Consider the following 21,950-nt stretch of genomic DNA (forward strand, 5'->3'; position numbering starts at 1 on the left):
CTTATATTAATTATATTGAGAGATTAAGAAATTGCAAATTAATTGTAACTTGAAATGACCTTTTTGGCTAACACACGTGTGTTTTTAAACCCTTCGCCAAACAGTTTAATTTCGACAATCATACTACTGTCCGGCACCATCATCGAGATTGGCCGGAACATAGACTTTAAATTGTCTGGAAGTTCGGTACGTCCAGCGTAACCGGGATTCATTGTGATGAAGATGCCGCAGGTGTGCACCAGATTTATAGCGGCGCCGTCGAAAATGAATCTCGTAAGTCTTTGGGCGAGGGCGGTCAGTATCGATAGTATCTGTTGCGCTACTACTGATAACACTTCGACGTTAATTCTACGATTACGAAAGAATTCATTTCTTTAAAGTTTTCTGTGTCTGCAATCTTTTATGTATTACGTGTAGAATTGCATAAGACTCGAAATAAGACAATCTTTGTAAAAATATTGTATTAAAAATTTTTCAAAATTTAAATTTTGTCTTGGTCTTAAATGAATCTCTTTTTAGCCAAAATCCCATCTTGTACTGTCTTGACTCGATTATATAAAATTTTATTTTATTTTTATCCAATAAAATTTTATTTAAATTAAATTTTATTTATTAAATAAATTTTTTAAATTCATGTAATTGTGATATTTTCTCATCTAACTTACAAATATGCATATTTTAGTTTTTTTTAAATCAATAATCTTAATAAGATCACAATAATCTTGACATCTTATTAATCTTAATATAGTTTTGATAACTAATTAAAAATTTTGTCTAATTAAAAATCTCGAAATGAATGTCGAAATAAAGATTCTTTTATTTGTGGAAAATTAATTAACTTCATTGTAAAAAATAAAAATTACAGAAATACTAATATAAATGTATGTATACATTATGTGTATTTTATGTTGTTTCTCTTGTATGCATGTTGTTTAATTTTCAAACAATAATCATGCATTTTATGCGAGGTTTGATTTGAGTTTTCAAAAGGTTTTCCTTTTTTTCATGTCAATAGTATGTAAGCTTCATGGATATTTACCGGTTGAATTCGTCAAAGCATCCCCAGGCGCCGGTTTGCGACAGTCCGCAAAATAATCTACCCATACTTTTATAATCCAGTCCTTCTGAACAGTTTTGTACGATTACATTGAAACCGAGTGCTTTTCCAAGATCTTTTACTGTTTCAGTTTTTCCAGTACCCGCAGGTCCCTTTGGACTTCCACCGCGATATAAATGAAGAGCCGTTGTCAATGTGATGTAACATCTGGACAAGATAAACGGTTGAAGAGTTATTTCATTGTTTAATATACGATAACATTCGTGACATCCGCGAAAATGGAAAATTAACAGAAGAGTGCACTTTAAATATACTCGTATAATCATAAATATAAAATCATATAATTATCATTATTATTTTAAATAAGAGACGTATATGTAAATTACATGTGTATCTCAAAAAGAGCTTAAATAATATCGTATTTTATTTGAATAAAACATAAATATATTTCGTTTTCGACGAAAAAGACCTTCATGCAATTGACGGGCTATTGATGAAATATCTCGTCCATCAGGCCTGTATTTCAAGAACGCAGCTGCAATATGGCATTCGATACGAGGAATATATCAGAGTGTGTATATGCTCCGACGCAGTTTGCGATTTAATGCGTCTATTCGTGGCTGAAGGGGATGATTCATCCACTTTCGCGCGGTGGATACGGAAGATTGAGGGGTGCGTTGTGTCTTCTTTCCGCAAGACAAATTTTCAGGACCGCGAGAGCGGACAAATGTATTGAGATGGCAATCGCCGTCTATAAATTAGAACGTCGGGAGGGGGATGGGGTAACCTTTTATCCCGATTAAATCGATAATATTGTTAAGTAGGATATCGCGCTCGTTCTCGGCGCTTAGCTTTTGATGTCGCGACGCGCGTTGACATTCGCTACTCGTTTCTTGAAATTATGTCACATTGTCATCCTCGTATTACATCATAGCTGCATATCGAATTTATACGACCGGGCGAGCATGTTCGCGATATTACATCCCTCTCGCGGTTTACAACGCGATTCTGGTACGCACGAGACAGACATTTTGCAGTGAACATTCATTTCGAATGCGAGAAAACTTTACAAACGCACATCCTACAAGTTTAATTACATCGCGATGTAATCTCGATCGTCGAGATTTTTTTATATGAAAATTCAATTTTTTTCATTTTTTTGTTAAATATACTTTTCCGATCCTGAGTTGTTTTTCTCACTCCATTATTTTATTATATGTGCTTTATAATGACTTCGTATTCATTCTGCATTTGATTCATCCTTTCTCGAAAATTTTAATTTAGCCGCCTGAAATTTAAGTATACGAGGACTCTTTCGGTTATAAGGAAACCTCAGAACTTGTTTCAACTAAGCGATCATCGTCAACTGTTCTCGCAACGATACACGTGACATTGTTCCCGCGCTAAGATATAACTAGTTGCAGGAAGTTGTATGATATGCGATGAATATCACGAGTTCGCGACCTCGCCTTAATCATGTAACGTGAGCTATTTGATGCGATCAGTATCGCGGAGAGAAAGTTCCCTCATTAAATACAACGGCGCGCTTAAAACTTTACCTAATCGGACACGTGCAACGCGACGCGTCAAGCAATCGCTGCTCGATCGTCAAGTTACCCTCGCTGACCTAAATCAGGTTGTATTACATCGCCAATGTGTCGAACACTAAGCATTACCCGCGTCCCGTCGTGTGTTATCCGCGCGCGTGACAGACGAAATTACTGGCTGGCCACACGACCTGGTGCCAACTACGTGACTATAGCACGCGCGATAACCGCTGAGAAACTTCTGCTTTAACATTGCTAAACGGAACAGAGTACGCTGACCGACTAAATATGTAGCGACGTAATGTCACAAAAGTAATTTTGCAAATGGTGCCGCAATCAAGTGCGTATACATATGCCACCATTCGTATTCACTACAGTACAGATTCATTTAAACGATGTACATTTCACCAAGTATTTGCGGTATAAAGCATCTCGTTGTCGTTTGGCAAAAAGTATTATCCTGTCATATGTTTGTGACATCTAGCTTTTAGTAGAATTTGTGTGACGTTTTGCTTTTTTTAATCTTTCATTAAATATATATAAAAAATGTACAGTAATAAAAATAAATTCTCAGTTTTATATCAAAGGACATGATATTAAAAATATTAAATCGAGCCAGTAGATATCAAGTTTTCTTGAAAAATAAATTAATACTATCCTTTCTGAAGAAAATTTGCTTGTTAAGAAAAAAAAAAAAAACGGTTAAGAAATAATAATTGCGTGAAATAGTTATCTAACATTTATTTGCTTATGCTAAATGTTTAAGGAAACGTACCGGTCTGTCAGAGGAGTTATTACAAGTCTTCCGGTGTTACCTAGATACTCGTAACCATATACGAAGTGAGTGTTTGTTTGCCGGACAATACAATCGTCCATGTCTGCATCCCAATAAAATCTTAACTGCGACAGCCACTCGAAAGCAGACACATCTCTGCAATCTGAAAAATTTGAAAAGTAAGTTTGCCCCCTTTTTATCTCGTTTATTTTCTCTCTGGATTAAAGTAGCAAAGGAAGTATACGAGTGAAGTAATATAAGAAATGTTACGTGCAGTTTGAAGTATTACTTTATAACATTAGCTCGTATTATATATATGTAAAGAGAGCAAATAATCTTTTATAATCTTTTTATTTGAATTTTATTTATTTATAAGATAGCACACGCACAAAAAGTATAAATTCCTAATAATTCTTGGTAATGAAAGTAATTTTAATCTAAGTTTTTTCTTTAAATCGCGATTGGTTTTATATATTAATGGAAATTACATATTGCAAAGGAAATATTGATATGGAAAAGTAAAGAAGTTTATTATAAAAATATTATATTAACAAATGTTATATTACATTACAAATATTATAATATAATATTAAAATATTATATATTAACAAAGAAAGAATTTTCTCATAGCAAACATTTGCGAATTTTATATTTTTCAAAACATTAGCTCGTATTATACATATATGAATAGAGCAAATAATCTTTTATAATCATTTTCTTTGAATTTTATTTATTTAGAAAATGGTAAGTTTTTTCTTTAAAGAGCGATTGGTTTTATATATTAACGGAAATTACATATTGCCAAGGAAATATTGATATGGAAAAGTAAAGAATTTTATTACGATCAAAAAAAGAATTTTCCCATAGTAAACATTGGCGAATTTTATATTTTTCAAAAAATAGACTCTCGCTATCTTGTATATTTTTACAAGCACTTTTTCTTCGAGATATACAAATTTACTAGCGGATGCAACAGCGTTTTCCTACTGTAGCGTATCGTATCGCCAACAATATAACGCTAGAACGTGATGCGGTTGCGTCGGACGCGGTCCTATAAAATGATCTGTAATTTGTTGACTGTACGTCCGAGTATATATTGAGTATATTTTTGTAAAACAACTACACGTAACGGGAACGAGCGTTGTATCTAGGATGAAAGAATGATTGCAGAAGAATACGCGAATCAACTTACTCATTTTATACATTTTTTCAATGACATCTCTCGCGTGTATCTCGATAACGATAACTGCCTTGAATTTTAATCGATCCAGCTTACTCAGATCACTTCGTATAGTTTCCGAGTATTTGTCTAACGTCTGATTCTGTTTCTTCTTCAGTCTTCGCAATGGCTTCTTCGAGTCCGCCATTCTTGAGTACGAGAGCAAATCAAACAAAGCTTAATTGGATTGTGAAATACATAGCTAACATATCATTTCACAGTTACGCTACCTGATAATTAATTTGTTTGTCTTTAAGAGTCTCCAGAAAGCTTCGAGAAAAGCAATCTCGTTAATTCGATATGACAATAATAATTTTTAAAAATATTATTAATGCAAGTACATATACGAAGATGTCGTCTCTTTTTGAAAAATTATTAACGTAAGAATTCTCAGACCTTAAGATCCACGCGACAACTAAAATGTAAGAAGACAATGCAACATGTGCGATGCACTTTTAGCGATATTATTTTTCGCCGTGCATCTCATCTCAATTTTCCCAACCGCGTTGTCTTTGGCATCTCTTTTTCCGAGGTGCCGGGGTGCAACGGAAAGGTACGTCGAGTCTCGCCTGTAACACGAACGTTATAGGAGAGTCCCGGGACGGGAGGGATTTTATTCGGTAGGTAGGGATATGCTCGGCTGTAGGTGCGGGTTAAATTATTCGCGGTACGGCTAGTATATGCAAATGAGGAAGATGGTAGAAGGGTGCCGTCGCCGGATCGCAGGACCAGACGTAGAATATGCAAAATTTCTCTTATTAGACCTACCGTGTCTCCTATCCTCTTCCACGGCCATTCTACCATCTCCCACTACGCGCGTCTACCATGTGTGTGTACGCGCGAAAAGATCTTTTCTCGTCATCGTCTCGTTTCCTCCGACCGTCTTTCGGCGTCCGTCAGAACCGGTCTCACGTTCATCCCGTTTTTCCCTCCATCCCCCTTTCCGCGTCGCACCCCGAGCGGCTCGTTTCCCTCGCGTTTCATAACTAACGCAGCTAAATTTCTCACAGGCAAGGCCAAAAGTACTCACTTGCAGCGTAGCAGGGTGCGCGTGCAGTCGCTCGTCCATTGAATCTGAGTGGACGTAATGCCCGGCTGGCCCGGCCATTCTTTCACCCACCTGTCGCGTTTCGCGAGCATTTTTCGCAACGCTGTCCGACACTGCCTCAACACTTCGCGCAGGGTCACTCTCATCGCGGCCTCTGCAATTGCCACCCCCGCGTTTTATTCACGCTCACTTCCCGGTCGCGCGCGTTTCCATCCCCCTCTCCATCCCCGTCCCTCCCACCCACTCCCCCTCCTCTCTCTCCCCCGCGCGCGCCATTTCGCTCGCGCATTTTTATCTCTCGCAAACAGAAATCGAAGTTGTACGTTGATGCGTACGCGGGCACATCGGGTAATTTACGGCGGTCGTGGACCAACGTCGGGATTGAGCATAAATTATGGCCAATTTTCCAGCCCCGGCTTTTATTTACGTAACACCCGAACTGTTGTAAACGCTACTTTCCGCTTTCCCCGCTACCGCGCACACCGCAGGATACTGTAAATATTTGATGAGTCCATGTTCACACGTTGCTGATCTTTCTCCTAGTTTTCCCGCGACGCGCATGCAAAAGAAGGTTGTCGCTTCCATATTTCAGATGGAGGTGAAACCGCCTCTTTCGATTTTGCAAAAAGCAATTTATGATCTTATAAATTCTCGCGTATATATTTCCTCAGCGTGCGTGTAGATTTCGGGGAGATAACAGGAAACAGGATTTATAGGGATATATACCTAAAACTCATGGGATGGTAACTACTATGCGTTTATCATGAAAGAACGACGGATTTTAGGATTACCACCGCGATGATTGCGAGTTTACTGTTTTAAATTTTCGCATTTTGTTACTTGCAAGTGTCTAATAATCGATCTTCGTCTCTCGTGAAGTACTTGAAGAAAAGAAATAAATAAACTCACCGACATTGCGCAGCCAATACTCGATTTGACCCTCCAAGAGGACCGGTTCGATAAACTCGACGTACTCTTCCTCGTTCGAGTACATGCCGTCAGCCACATGTTTTCCAGTCAGCGTCTTAAGACAGAAAGATGCGATATTAAGAGTCTCGAGACAATGTGGAGGAAGCAAGTATAAGAGAATAGAAAGACGGAGAATTACCTTGCTGAGCTTCAAGGACTTGATGTTCGCGAAGAGCTTTCTGATATGAGGCTGTATGAGGTCCGGTCTTTTAGAATGCGCCAGGATTTCCAGTATATCATCATTCGAGACGAAGTAGAGCCTCGGAAATACTCGTCTCTTGGTCTCTAGGTACTGCTCGAGCGCCAACTGCAACGCCTCCAACTTGTCATTGAGTTTGTTCAGGATTTCCAGCAAGCCAGCTAACAGGATCGTCGGGATGGGGAGCAAGGAAGGGGGGAAAAATGCAAATGCTTTCAATAGAATAGATTTACATTATTTTACAGTACGCGTACGCGTCGGCTCGTCGCTCGATTTTTTATCTTCTTTTTTTTTCGTTTTTCTCTTTTTTTTTTTTTTTTAGTGCCGGAAGCCGACACAGGCGGTTTGTACGTATCCATTTACATTAATACCCTGGCTCGGTCGTAGCTTAAATAATTTTAATCCTAGTTTAACGCTCAGAATGATCGCGCACGATAAATGCGGAATATACCTCCGGTTCAGTAATACTTTTTTCATTAGTTAATTGCATTTTGCAAATATGCTTATTGATTATGTTTCATTCTGAAAATGTTGCATGTTAAATCTGATATTTAACTGATGAATTCACATTACTACGTACAAAATCTTTTATTCTTTAATTTAAAAAAGTTGTAAGATTTTATGAATTATTTTTATTTAGTATTTAGAAATACTCTTTGCCTTGTTTCTTTTTTATATAGAATATAAATTGTTTTTAATCCTAATATGATAATTTGTATAATTGATTTTATATTATATGTAAAAAAAGCTATTAGAAATTTTTATAAAATCCTTGCAATAATTCAAGCTTTCATATATACTGAAAAAAGATATGGCGAATTCAATATATTACAGTACATATCGAGTAACATTCTCTCGCAAAATATCGAAATTTCAGTATCAATCATTTGATGTTTGCTGAGTATAACTACAAATGTAAAATTAAATTAAAAAATTATTTTTCTCGGAGGATTAGATTACAGACAAATTTTTATTTGGATTTCTATATGTTTGTAGGAAAATGGAATCTACGTGACTTTTTTTTTAACATTTAATTAGAAGGATCTCTTGTTACAATGATCCCGTATTTTGTATTATACTGATACTATGGATAACATCTCCTTTGTAATAGTCCTTCTGATAATACATACGTGGAACATGAGTAGCTGGCAGTACCAAACCGTAGGAAGCCATCCTCGATGTATGTTCAGCTAACTCGCTCGTCACTTTGTCAAAATCATCGGTCTCCTTTGGGAGTTGTTTCTTCATGTCTTCGGAAGTGAATATATTGTCCAAGTACGCATATTCTCTTTGTACCAACAGCAGCATTTCCAAAACTTCTTCGATAGTCGACAATGTCCGTTCCCAGTGGTCGACTTCCTGGGCAAATGGTTCGACGAATCTAGGAAAATTCAATATGTAGTTCGCTTAAGTTTAGCAAAAAAATATAAATAAATATAAAAAATATAAAAAAATATAAATAATTAATTTAACGAGTGCAATGTACTTTGTTGCCTTCATAGATGAGAGCTGCACCTGATGATCTTCCAGAGCTTGCATTATGTCGTCTGTCGCTTTTAATCTGTAGATTCCTCTATCTTTATATGCAACCATTGTAATTGGCATCGTTTCCCAAGTATTTTTAATATTTTGAAGTCCCTAATCAATGCGCATGTGTTATTTCTCGTAAAGAAACGTCTTGTGTAATTAATATATTGTATGGTTCGTATTTGTATTCTCGACGACTTACAACTTCAATAGCGAGTTCCATCGTGGCTGTGTTCGAGATTTCGCTAATTTGCTCCGCGAAATTATGCATCTGCATTTTAATAATCGCGTTCAAAGTAAAGTCCTCCGACGTTTCGTCGAATTCTCGATCGATCGTATCTTTGACCTGCTTCCAATGTCTCGATCTCATCGCTGGATTCTTCAATACCGTTATCAGCGGTAATGTACGTCGAAATTTATCGACATTTAATCTGGAATATACAATTTTTACAATAAATTACGTGTAGAATAAATTGTATATAGAATTACATATATTCTTTCTTGTATTTTAAATAATATAAAATTTATTAAAATTTGAAGATATATTCGTAAACTTATAATATTCTCTCAATTGCAAAGCAATCACTTTCACATTAATCTGGCTCTGATGTAAATTATTGAATAAATGCTAATTGATCACTTTGCGCAAGGATAAATAAAAATCAAACAAAGATATATTTTGATTTAAAAAAGTGCATTTAGAAAACGTAATATAAAAATATAATTTTTCTGTTATTCAAAACTCATACGAAAACTTTCCTGCGATTCTTTCCATTGCATAATGAAGAATACTTTTTCTTTTGTACGCAAACAGCGTTCTGCGTATAGTTTATTTTCATTTTTCCTTGTTTAGTAAACTAGGTTGAATTGTAGCTGCTGAGAAGTTACATAGCCATTTACGGAGCGTGCACTTTGTTAGTTTCAAAAAGTATCGTCGAAAGGAGTGTGGTCATAAGTGTGGTCGGTAAGTTTACGTAAGTTACGCGTTTTAGCGACGCAGAAGTTAATAAGCGTCGCTGTGTAATATGCTGGATTAAGTTGTGGACTATCCTTCGCATTATTTCCTCCAAAGCATTGCGCTGGTCCAAGTGCACTCGTTCAAACAAATTTTTTTTATTAGCGTTATTTATCCTTATATATGTAGAACTTTTCAAAATTCGACAAACTATTTTTTACTCTCGTCATACACCGCAAAAAGCTGTTAACGAAGGGATTAAATCATTCGGTATAATATTCGATGTTACAAACAGCGGACATTTCAATCATCGACAATTATCGTCGATTACATCCCCGTGCATGATCCCTCTCATCTTGCTATCATTTTGAAAAATGGCCATCCACCGCACGAGCGCAATTTATAACGTAGCGGACCGATTTCTAGTTTTTTGGGATAAATTGACATCCTGCTAAAGGATGGCAATCGCTAGCGCTACTTTGCTTTGTGAAAAATTTACGAAAGCGGCACATATTTACTGCGCGTTCGAAATTCGATTATGACTGGGTCGCACCTGGTATTCTCGACAATCTCCCAGTTCTTTTCTTTGAGCTCTTTGCTGAGTTTTGTGAGTTTCCGGAGGAGGAGATTAGCGGTTGCGTCCATCTCTTCCAATTCTATCGTCCAGAAATTTCCGGTTTTGTAGCGTTCCCAGGCATCGTTCCATTCGTCCGTCAATTGCCACACCAATTCGATCACGGCTATATCCTTCGCGAGTAGAAAAGTGTCGGAAAGTCGTATAAATACGTAGACTAGCATGAAGAGTGAAGGTGACATTTGAGCAAATATGTTATTTACTTTATCGAGTTGAGCGAGTTCCCGAGAATCTGGATAATTTATGCCAAAAATCATCATTCGTGATTTTAATAGTTTTTCTCTGTCTCTCAAGGAATAAATATCTTTCCGGAAGATGGCCAGCCAATTTAAAGCGTCTGTAACAATAATGATAATAATAATGATAAAGTAAATGCAATATAGTAGTAATAAATATTAATACTAAGTGAATTATTCTAACTAGATAATGTCTGATTAAAATCAATTTATTTTTCCGTGATTAGCCATTTAACATTTGTGTATGTATCCCAGATATACAGGATTACTGGTAATCGTTATTTACTGCATATTTTGTAGACAAAATTCATGCTAAAATAAACCGATATTGACGCACTTAAAACATTATACTTGTATGTATTATAAATAAATAACAGACTAATCTGCAGTAGTAAAAGCAGAAAACGTTAGGATTACGATTTTTTAAATTCTAACCTCTTTAAATTTTCAAAATAAAAAATATCATAAATGAACAATGTTATTATTTAATGCAAAATAAAAAAATGTCATTTAATGCAAAATTTATTCTAACTAGAATGTCTGATTAAAATCAATTTATTTTTCTGTGATTAGCCATCTAACATTTATGTATGTATTCCAGATATACACAGGATTATTGGTAATCATTACTTACTGCATATTTTGTAGGCAAAATTCATGCAAAAATAAACCGATATTGACCGAATATTGACAAACGCATTTAAAACATTGTACTTGGATGTGTTATGAATAAATAACACTAATCTGCAGTAGTAAAAGCAAAAAGTGTTACGATTACGATTTTTTAAATTTTAATCTCTTTAAATTTTCAAAATAAAAAATATCACAAATAAACAATGTTATTATTTAATGCAAAATAAAAAAATGTCACAAATGAAACAATATTATTTAAAGCAAAATTTTTTCTTAATATTTAACATATAAACTTTAAAATAATTATGTTAAAAATATCTCTTGCAAAATCTTCTATACGTTTCTTATATTTATTTTCTTTTCTACTCTCTCGTTTAACGTATAAATTATAACTTCATATTTACCGTATATTAAAAATTATAAATGTTATAATTGAATGTGAATATTTTCTTATTCATTGTTATCCACGAATCTATTATAGATTGTAAGATACAGTAATTACTTATCGTTGATTTATGCAATTCAGTGTCATGCTATGAAGATATTTATATTTATAATATATATCTAATGAGAATGCATTAATTTACTCTTTGAATTCCAGTCGGAGGTGAAGGGCCCGGTATCGTTAAATCTACGCACTACGGAAGATACATCTTCCTCGAACATTGTCGCATCAGTCAGCAATATTTGTTTAAATTCTTCCTGCGATTATATTTAAACAAAATATTCAAAAGATAATCCAAGTTATTATGGATATATATAACTATTTACAAACATGTAAAATTCTACCATTTTTTCTTTAAGTTTGAGAGAGATATAAATATATAATAAATAAATGAATAAATAAATAAATAAATATATGTATATAAAATTACTTGTTATTCTTTTTTAAAAATAAAAATGTGCAAGAAATAACAAGAAATATTTTCTTACTTCTTTACTAAATAATTTAAATCTTGCAAATATATTAGAGAGTTTTTAAAAAGTTGTAAAACTAATTTTTCAGATTATATAAAAATTCCTTAGATGCGATGAAGTAACGTCAAAATTGAGAAAATAATTAATTGACATCATATTTTCCTCTTAGTTAGCGTCGACGCCGACGTCGCGCGAAGGAACTCCATTTTTTATTACAAAGTTCCTAGAAGTTCTCTTTTATATCGAGGGAATGCAGTACCTTTTTCTCGAGCAGGGTAACTTCGCACGTGGCAAGTAACTCCAAGTAAGCCGTCCACGAACGGTTGATGTCTTTTAATTTTCTTTTAAACTCATAAGTTAGCGGCACCTCATATTTTTCTGAAAATTATTAAGCATCTTTTTCTGCGATCCAGTATACATAATTATGTGAATATGCATAAGTTTATACGTAGTTTAAAATAATAGATTTTTGTTCAGAGTTTCCATATGTGATAAACAAGGTCTGAGATTATTTCAAACAAAGCAAATACGTTTGCAAAAATTATAGATCGTCTTGCATATTCTTGAGCGATAGTAAATCGCGATCTTAAGCTCCATCGATTTTATAGTGTGTCGACCTTCTTATTTAACACGGAGAAAACATTTAAAGGTTTACCCAAAGTTTGAAACTGCTCCTGAATCTTAGGGAACTCTTCTTCCTCTTTCGGGATCTCGGCAGTGAGCCTCTCGAACAATTGCAGCGCGGATTGCATGCTGATGAGATCCGTCGGTTCCTTCATTATTCTGCAAACGAATGAATTCACGTACGATTCAGTTCGAAATTCAAAAAGGCATTGCGACAGGATTTATGGGAGCAACGCCTTGCGAGCAACGCCTCTCCAGTGTTCTGCTCGGCTTAAGGAAATTTACATTAATAGTATCGATCGAGAACACTCGAAATCGAATATAACTGAAAAATTCAATTATGCTATAGAGGAATAGATGATCAGACTGGGGGCTCTGTGTGAAAAGGAATTTTTTTTGAATAATAAGCATAAAAATGGTGAACTGCAGACACACTTAATTCTCTCAAATTAAAATAAAAATATTCCCTTTCTTTAAACTTATATACAAATGGATGTTTAAATATAATATTGTTAAAAATAGTTGACATATTTTTTAACCAATCATTGGTTTTATATACAAATGGATGTTTAAATATAATATTGTTAAAAATAGTTGACATATTTTTTAACCAATCATTTGAACAAATCAGTTATATGTATGATTTGATACATTTCAATTAATTTTTTATTTTAAACCTAAACTTATTCTAAAACTTTCCAAGTAGAAATGTATAAATATTCATTTTAAAAATAAAAAATATTTTTCTGTAACCCATTTCTGTGATCCTTCCTCTGTATCAAATTTCTCTGTAATCCTAAGCGGTAAATTTTCTTTTTACTTTGAAAAATTTTATTCCAACAATCAGGTAGGCAACTAACTTTGTGGAATTTTCAGCGATGTAATGATAAATGTGGTCGACCATTGCATTGGTCATACGTAACAAAAGTGCGGTAAGCTTCTGTTGCCAAATTGAACAGTGCTCGATGATGGTGGCTTTCAATCCATCAGAATTTATATCGAGGAAATGCACAGTCGTCATTGTTTCCTGTAGTTGGACGCTATTCATCACATCGATGTATTTACTTATATCCGCATCAAAAGATGCAACTGTTGGTTTCAACTTTTCATATCTAATTTGAAAATGGTATAATACTTTATAAAGTTAAATAAAAATGCTTAAAATGTATGAAGCAAATATTTTATGTATTAAAATGAAAAATTATATATCAAATGTAGATTATTTATGCTTTTTCTTTATTTTCTGATCTTTGAAGAGAGAGAGAGATCTCATGAAAAGATTATTAAATAAATTTTTTTTTAGTTGTAATAATTATTTATATCAAATAATACATAGAATTAGATGTAAATAAGGCAGTTTAAATGAAATTTTAAAAGTCTCGCGAGCAAAAGAATCATTTAATTATAATTTTAAATGAGACAATTCTTTTTACATTACCTTTGAATATATAGATCTTTATTCATTTCCCATATATCTTTGAATGGTTCCCAGGTCTTGAGATAATTTTGCACTTGAGCAAAACAATAACTTACTTCTGTAAATTGATAAATTAATATTTAATATATTTATTTTAACATAGCATAAAGATAGATTTAATATTAAATTATATCGCACATATTAATAAGAATATATATATATATATATATATATATATATATATATATATACATATAAATTAATATAGGTAAGAGAATATTTTGATATTACACATTAATTAAATTATTAATTTAAAATTAACTATATTCTTATTAAATTTTAGGAAAATGAAATTGGAGTGAAAATTGTAATTAAATTAATAATAAATCAATTGATAAAGTTTCTGATATAGAGGATGATTTTAAATTAATGACATTTTAATTTTAAATTGTGTAAATGTTTATAATCAATAAAACTGTATCGACATATATAAATAATAAATTTTAAAAGAAAATGAAAGCATAAATAATACATTTTTTAACATAAGACAAATTTGCCCTGGATTGTTTGCTCTGTTCTTAATGAATAAATAGTTATAAAGTAAGAATGTAATGTTTCTAGCAGATAAAATGTTTAAAAATTATCGATATGCCGTTATAGAAGAATGTTTGATACATTAATTACAAAGTATCAAGTAGGAAAAATCATTGAAAGAATAAAAGAAAGAGTCAGACACAACAAAAGATATATAGAAAGCTTCATGATACAACCGTTATTGAGTTTCTGTTGGAGTTCAATCAGCTCTTTGTCCTCCTTGTACAACTTTGGAAAGGGAAAGCTCTTGTCTCGAAGCATTTTAAACTTCTTAACTAGTCGCGGAACATCTTTCAAGGGCTCCAACAAAATATTCGAAATATTTGCTATTACTGTAGCTATTTCCAAGAGGCTTGGTATAAAGTTTATCTAGATAAATCATGCAGTAAACTACTTAAACTATATGCATTCTTTTCTTTTTTTACAGCAAAGCTTTAAAATAATTAGATAAAGTATTTTCATTATTATGATATTGGAAAATGCCAAATTATCGTTATCAACTTAAACAGGCGAGACCTTTAGTTCAACAATGTACGTAATACTCTATATGTGTGGGCTATATCTTGCATGGTATGTTAAACATGTTATGGATAGTTATGAACATACTTTGTTATCGATAATATCCGCTTGCACTAATAAAAGGGGTGAGGGTCCTGTCGTATCAGTACCATGAAGAGCTTCAAACATGATGATTAAAGAATTCTTCAAACACAATCTAATGGCTTCCTCGATTACTGTATCGATTTTCATCAAATAATCTTTCCATTCCGTACGACTCTGAGCAGAAAAAGCAGTAAAAAGATTACATGTATGTTAAAATTTAAAAGAGAATAAAAAAATTATAAACACAAATATAATTATAAAAGATATGAAATAAATTAGGGTGGCTGTACGCTTTTTAAAAAAATTTGATAGCTGCTTATCAATCTCTCCGCGTGCCAAAGTTAAAAAGAAAAATTTAATTTACGGTAGAGTGTTTCGTTAAAGTTTACATTTTAATTAAAACTTTTTAAAAAAATTAAAAATATTTATCTCATAAATGCTTATTAAATTTTTTCGGAATATCCGATACATCCTATAATATATTATAGGTTTATTTACTTCAGATAAGCCATATTAATTTAATAATTATATTTATAAATTATAATAGATCTGATAGAGGATAATATGCCAAACATGTTATGCTCGCTTACGGCGAGACTGCAACGCTTGGAGACTTTTTGAATTAACCGAGAAGGCACGTGCTCACTGTGGTAGTCACGTTATGGTACGACATATCTTAACACGAATCTGCCGTAAGTATGCTCTTTACTTCTCCAACTTTAGTTAGACGAGAATTGCTTTGTATAGCCTACAGGCATGCAACGTACACCGTTTCCTTCACAAATATTTTTTCGTCAAAGCTATTTGGTCATTTTTACATCTGCTCTGAAATCTTCACGAGAAAGATTCAACTTTACATAACTTGTCAGAAATTTACTGCCGGCTAATCGCCCCTCGGCATTTGTTAAAGTTGATAGAAACTGTTAAAAATAAAATAAATTGCCGAAAATATAAAGGAATTTTTAAACACGTCTTAGAAAAAAATTTGTTCAGAATATTAGTACCAGGCAGAAAGTACATGTAGAAAAATATGACTTTGGATAATAAAATAATCATTCAATTTTTTTATATTAATCGAGATCTACTTTGATTTTCTGAGCAACATTTAATATAATAAAGTTTACTTTATAAGACTTAAAGAATTTTTGCATAAAATAAATTTTCTTTTAAGCGTAATAGAGATTGTATAAAATATGTTTTACATGAACTAAAAAAATCCTAAATCGCCTATAAATTGATGGTGATGACAACAAAACAACACTTCTTTGTGTAATTTCTTTAGACGATATTTAGATTTGACATCTTTCTTACCTTTCTTTGAAAAGATACTTTTTTTAATATTAATAATATATCATATAACACAGCAATAATATAACATATTATCTCTATAATAAAAAAATGGTATATTTATATTTGTTGAGTTTCGCAGTTGCATCAAAAAAGTTATACCTCTTCTATCACATTCTTGAAGCCCTCATAAATCTCCATGATGTATAGAAATACCATATCGAGTCTTTGAGTCATAACTTGGAACGTCTCGTCTCTGGAAAGTGAGAAAGTTCGATCGATGCTCGTTTACCAAGCGTTAAGTTTCAGTCACGCGTCTAGAGTTGCAGCAGCATAATGCGAAATGGAAATCCTACCGTACGTGCAAGAGCTCCTCTTTTAATACAGACAATGTGTACGTGTAATTAACCCTTATCTTGATCATGGGAGTGTCGCAGATGTTCTCGCAGATTTTTATGACCTCGAAGTTCGAGTTCTTGTAAGTGTCGATAAACCCTTGAAGCTAGAGCGACAAATAATTCTGCTTTTACTTGCCATTTCGTTCATATTGGGATATTGTATTAAACTAACAAATAATTGCGTTTGCCCTTTAATTATATGATTTTAGCATACGTTGTTTAAAAAAGTTAAAAAAAATAATGAAAAAAGTGAATATGATTTCTTCAAAAGAAAAGAGGATAATAAAGAGACTTTAACTTAATGTTACTGAGCTCAATGTCCTGTTACTTATACACACATACACGCGTATTCATCGCATCGTAATTATTCCGTTTCTGCGTTACATGGAGTTTGTAATTAATTGTTCAAACGCAGGTAGATAGCGAGAGGACTTCTCTCGGGCAGTTCAAAATTAAATTTTACCGCGAGGCGTCCCGTACATATTGCATGAATTTACATGGATTTCGCACATGGACAAGGTAAGAGGCTCTAAGCATACATTGGCCGTTTCGTTGAAACAATCCTCAATATACGAGTCCACGTAATCCGTGTTCCACGTCAGCTTGGTTAAGCCAGGATTGATCTTCCGGTTGAGCTGCCGAATTAATTCGCGAAACAACGCACGTTCCGTCAGCGACAATGCTGAAAAATACAAGTTTAGCTACGTTGCAAGAATATTTCGTTACCGTGGGAAACAAATTAATGCATGTGACTATAAATATAGAGAATATCGCTTTTATCACGAGCATTATGGACATGTGCTTCCCCTAAGTCGCACCATTATGATATTTGCATAAGCATTTGCATAAGCATTTTAAGCGAAATTCGTATTTAATATAGTTAGAAAAAAATTAATTTAGTTATTATAAATTCATTTATGTATATATATGTATAAATATATGTATATATATTTTAGAGATGTACTTTATGCAATGTTATAACACATGGAACAATTCGAAAAAAATGGTAATAGATAAAATAATTCTATCTTCTAATAATATTAAATTTAAGAAAAAAATGATTAGAATTTATTATATTAAAAGTAATTAAGTATCTCGGATTTTGTTAAGAAACCATTCAAAAATACAATTAAAGAACATTTTTAATCTATTATATTTATAACATTGAATTTTTGCGTTGAAATAAGCGAATAAATTACATTAAAGTTTTGCTATAACTATGTCAAGTCTGACTAAAAAAGAAAATCCCCTAATAATCAGCCTCAACAAGCTATGTGTAATCATTTGGCGAGTAATTATTGACAACAGCGAACCTTCGATAATCCTGTTGTACGCCAACGTGACGGCGAGGACGCTCTCGTATATAAAGTGTAACGTGCTCCACTTGTCGTGTATCAGTTGGATGTTCACAGGTATGTTGAATCGCAGGCTGATCCAATAGGAACACTCGCGGCAGAGATTCAGGATATTAGGGTCGATATTACACTCGAGCAACCCGGATTTGCTGTCGCTACGTCGCATCAGGCAACGGTCGAGCCGCGCTCGCGGATTTTCGCCGACGTCGTACAGCCATTTCGCATGCAGATCCTTCATGGAATCCTCGATGGATCTGATCACGATGTCTCCTTGATGATAGATCTCCTCGCTCATGTTGCAATAGGGCATCCACTCGGCCTCCTCCAGCATTCTTCGCGTCGATTGCAGACGGTCACCTTTCAGACGAAGATTCAACGCTCTGCCGGCATAGTACGGAGTAATCGAAGGATATTCTTCTCTCTCGTTCAGAACTTCCTGCTTTGTTCGTTGGATATCGTCGGCAAAGATCTGCCACACCTGAGCAGAAATGTTGAAAGTTATTAATTTTGAAATTTGTAACTTATTACTTCAGCGGTTTAAATATTTGAAAGAATGTGACATTTGCGCAGAAAGCAATAACACAAGCTTGACATGTGTATGTTCTCTCTTGTAGAAAATATTAGATTTTCCTTTTTATAAAACTCCTCTCATGTAAGAGATTATTGGAAATTTATAATGTTATAAGAGAGTTTTGCTTTAGACATTTTTTAAATGACAAGAATTTTTTTGTAGATATTTTCACAGACTTTTTTCATAATAAGAATTATTTACGTAATTATTTTTGCTTGAAAAAAAAAAAAATTATTACGAATGCGATTGATTTCTTGTTGAAAGTAACTTATATTTATCGTTGATTTCTCCTTACGCTAGTATTTTTGCTGTCAAACAGCGACTTTAAATTCTTTCGATTCAAATAATTATAGAAGCTCCGCAGATCTTCGATTCCCTCTTGAACGTTATTAACGTTCATGAAAACGGTGGCTATCAGGTTTTCGATCATTATCTCTAAGTTCCTCATTTCGCTACGAAATATGATCATATTATCGTGCCACGTAGAATCGCGAACAGCGAAAATCTTGTGCGAATTGATCTCGATTTCGCTCAAAGCTTCGTAAAAGAGCCTTTCGATTTTTTGGCATACTCTTTCGTGCTCTTCACCACTTGTACCGCTGAATTTGGGACTCAAAATCTGAGCCGTCTCGTCCGACCTGTATGTGGTTAAAAAATTGCGTTGTTATTCACGAATATCACTGTGCAAATTACTATCTCGCATTGGTTGAAAACAGTAGAAACAAAATTTGAATTATCCCGAATGCATATGACAGTTACATTTTTAAAAAGAAAATATTGTTTGAATGAGAAATAAAAATAGAAAAAAATAGATATATAGTATATAGTGTATATTTTGGCTTATTGTCTCTACGGTGTATATTATTTGGACCTTGCAAAATCAATCATCGCTTGACAAATCTCGATCATATCCTGACACCTGCCGATGAAAATGTCGATGTAACGGAATATATTCCCCGTGTCTAAGTCCCAAGGGTGGAGTGTGAGATTGATGTGAGCGCTCGCAATCTGAAGATTATAAAACGGAATATGTTTGAAAAAAAAAATTATTAAATATAAATCTTGCTAGATTATATGACTTTTCGTTCGACAAAAATGTGAATTAAAATCTTTATATTGTAATAAGCGCTGTTCTCTTCCTAATTTGAATTCTGCTCTGAGTAAGAAATGTAAATGAAACGGAAGAAACGAAACGATTCGGACGAGGAATTTCGCTGTATTATAATTTCACGGAAATATTTTCTAAAAATATATTTGGAAAGATATTTTATTAATATTTATTTATATAAAATGTATATGTATATATTGTATTAATATTTACTTGTATAAAATGTTACATTACAATTATATAAATGTTATATTTATATTATAATAATGTATGTTGTGTAACTTTGAAAGAACGAAACTGCTCGAGTAACGTAAGAAAGACGTGAGGAACTGTGGACACGCGCGTTAGCGACCCGTAAAACGGTACGTAATGCGATTGCACGGATTTCTGCACAAAAGTCTAAGGAGTCGTGTCACCTATCCCTTCGGGCACACATGGCGCTAACCGTGGCGCAACTCGAGAACAAGTAGTCAGGAGAGTCGACGCATCGTCACACCGTTTCCCAATTCCCACTTCTATTCCGGCTTATCTGCCCACGGGAGGAACGTAAGTCGGTGTTATATTGCGATCTCTACTTGAAGAGAAAGCCTCTTTTCATCTGGCTGCTTTGTACTTTTAAGGGGAACATTTCTCTAAGACAGACTCGCGTCCTATTCCATCTTTAAATTTTAATTTCATTAGGGCAAACGTTTATTTGCGACTCTAAACTCGTAGGAAACCATTTTGGGGAGATAGTTTTCGCGTTGGTTGTGCCCCGTTACACAACTTGAAATTATATCATTTCCAATCATAATTACTGCTGAAAACCGAAATCACTTTGTAACTCCTCCGCATTAACGGAGAGCTTCATTTCCTCGCGTTGTCCAACGAGGGATCCAAGTAGCTAAAGTAACTGTGCACACATAATTTAATGGGAGTTTAACTCACCGCTTGTGGAAGGTGAATTTGCAGATAGCATAAAGTACCACGTTTTATACGCTTTTCGTGTATACGGTCACAAGCCGGCTTTTGAACTTATATGTATTTTAGAGAGGTATGTACTTTTACTTATTAACTATTAAAATAAATATGCGCAAGTCTAAAAGCTATATGTAAATATGTATTATTATTATAATTATTGCATAATGGCTTAATTCGCGTAGTTAATTAAAGTTAAACTAAATGAATTTTTTGTTAAATGATAAATATTTTACTTTTCCTAAAAAAAAAATTCGAGATTAAGTTTTAATTAAACTGATAAAATATGTAATAATTCTATATTGACATAAAATGTGTAAATGTGCTATATACGAATGATTAAAAATTCTTTTCTATAAGTTAGGCTCTATAAATCTTACACAAAAACATTGTTTTTACAAAAGCATTTAATATTTTTTATATTAATATAAAAAAATATTTATCTCTTTAAGTATATATCAACACATGAAAAAAAAATATATTAGTTTTAATATATAAAATCCTTTCACGCGAATAGTTAATCTTAACGCAAAATAGCCATATATGTGCACATTATTTTTTTGAGAGATTTCAAATGTTATTCAATTTATTCTGTTTTGTTTACTAATTATAAATATATTTTGGAGACAAACTAAAATTTAAAAAAAGAAAATAATTTCTTCCGATAAATTCATCCCTGCAGAAGTTAAGTCTATGTAATTTACCTTATAATAAAGAGTTTTATAATCCTCGCACAATTTTATACATTCGTCCAACAATTTCATACTCTTTTTAGTCCGCCCCGCAAATACATCTGCTAAATCGATGAAGTCTTTGCACATAATGACGATCTGATTGCTGAGCGCGCTGAAGAGATTGCTTATCTTCTCGCTGGTATTGTAGTACGGGGAGTTCAACCAAATCGTCCTGAAGAGGTGCATCATTTTTGGCAGGTATTGAGCCACGCTTGCAGGAGTGGTACAAGTCTTCAATTCGGCACAAGTGTCCTTCAGAATGCTCAGGAACTCGATGTTCGATTTTGCTTCGATGGTACCGTGCTCGATTTCTTCCTTCAACATCAGGAATTGCCGCACGTAAGTGGACTGTGCAGCCAATAATATGTCGATAATGAGCTCCACCATGCTTTTATGCAACTGATGATTTAAACCGCATAGGTTGTCGTCTGATGAAAAAAAATATGGCACATTGAAGTAAGTCATCAATATTATGGCACGGCTGAATAAAATTTTCTCAAAAGTTGGTAAAAGCGAAAAAGAATTCTACTGTTACCACGATTAAAAGTTCCAAAGTGATATAAGTTTCTTCGTAATTCTATAAGG

At 33.5% G+C, this 21,950-nt stretch overlaps 1 protein-coding gene across 1 annotated transcript in view; it reads right to left on the bottom strand.

The window, feature by feature from the left end:
• The window catches only part of LOC105247916 (dynein heavy chain 2, axonemal), a 39,704-nt gene that overhangs the window by 17,398 nt on the left and 356 nt on the right, over nt 1-21,950 (bottom strand). Inside the window, exons 2-27 of the mRNA XM_025412539.1 lie at nt 21,336-21,793; nt 19,438-19,574; nt 18,862-19,204; nt 17,954-18,473; nt 17,180-17,322; nt 16,599-16,744; nt 16,405-16,498; nt 14,959-15,129; nt 14,529-14,721; nt 13,780-13,876; nt 13,202-13,453; nt 12,373-12,500; nt 11,977-12,095; nt 11,387-11,501; nt 10,134-10,267; nt 9,850-10,043; nt 8,544-8,772; nt 8,301-8,452; nt 7,945-8,195; nt 6,755-6,975; nt 6,556-6,670; nt 5,629-5,800; nt 4,572-4,747; nt 3,380-3,542; nt 1,040-1,264; nt 60-348 (exon numbers count right to left, since the gene is read on the bottom strand). Coding sequence (XP_025268324.1) covers nt 60-348; nt 1,040-1,264; nt 3,380-3,542; nt 4,572-4,747; nt 5,629-5,800; nt 6,556-6,670; nt 6,755-6,975; nt 7,945-8,195; nt 8,301-8,452; nt 8,544-8,772; nt 9,850-10,043; nt 10,134-10,267; nt 11,387-11,501; nt 11,977-12,095; nt 12,373-12,500; nt 13,202-13,453; nt 13,780-13,876; nt 14,529-14,721; nt 14,959-15,129; nt 16,405-16,498; nt 16,599-16,744; nt 17,180-17,322; nt 17,954-18,473; nt 18,862-19,204; nt 19,438-19,574; nt 21,336-21,793 — 5,237 coding nt within the window. The remainder of the gene's footprint in view (nt 1-59; nt 349-1,039; nt 1,265-3,379; nt 3,543-4,571; nt 4,748-5,628; nt 5,801-6,555; nt 6,671-6,754; nt 6,976-7,944; nt 8,196-8,300; nt 8,453-8,543; nt 8,773-9,849; nt 10,044-10,133; nt 10,268-11,386; nt 11,502-11,976; nt 12,096-12,372; nt 12,501-13,201; nt 13,454-13,779; nt 13,877-14,528; nt 14,722-14,958; nt 15,130-16,404; nt 16,499-16,598; nt 16,745-17,179; nt 17,323-17,953; nt 18,474-18,861; nt 19,205-19,437; nt 19,575-21,335; nt 21,794-21,950) is intronic.

This window comes from Camponotus floridanus, unplaced genomic scaffold (assembly GCF_003227725.1).
Source record: "Camponotus floridanus strain SB8 unplaced genomic scaffold, Cflo_v7.5 scaffold52, whole genome shotgun sequence".
Classification (NCBI taxonomy): domain Eukaryota; kingdom Metazoa; phylum Arthropoda; class Insecta; order Hymenoptera; family Formicidae; genus Camponotus; species Camponotus floridanus.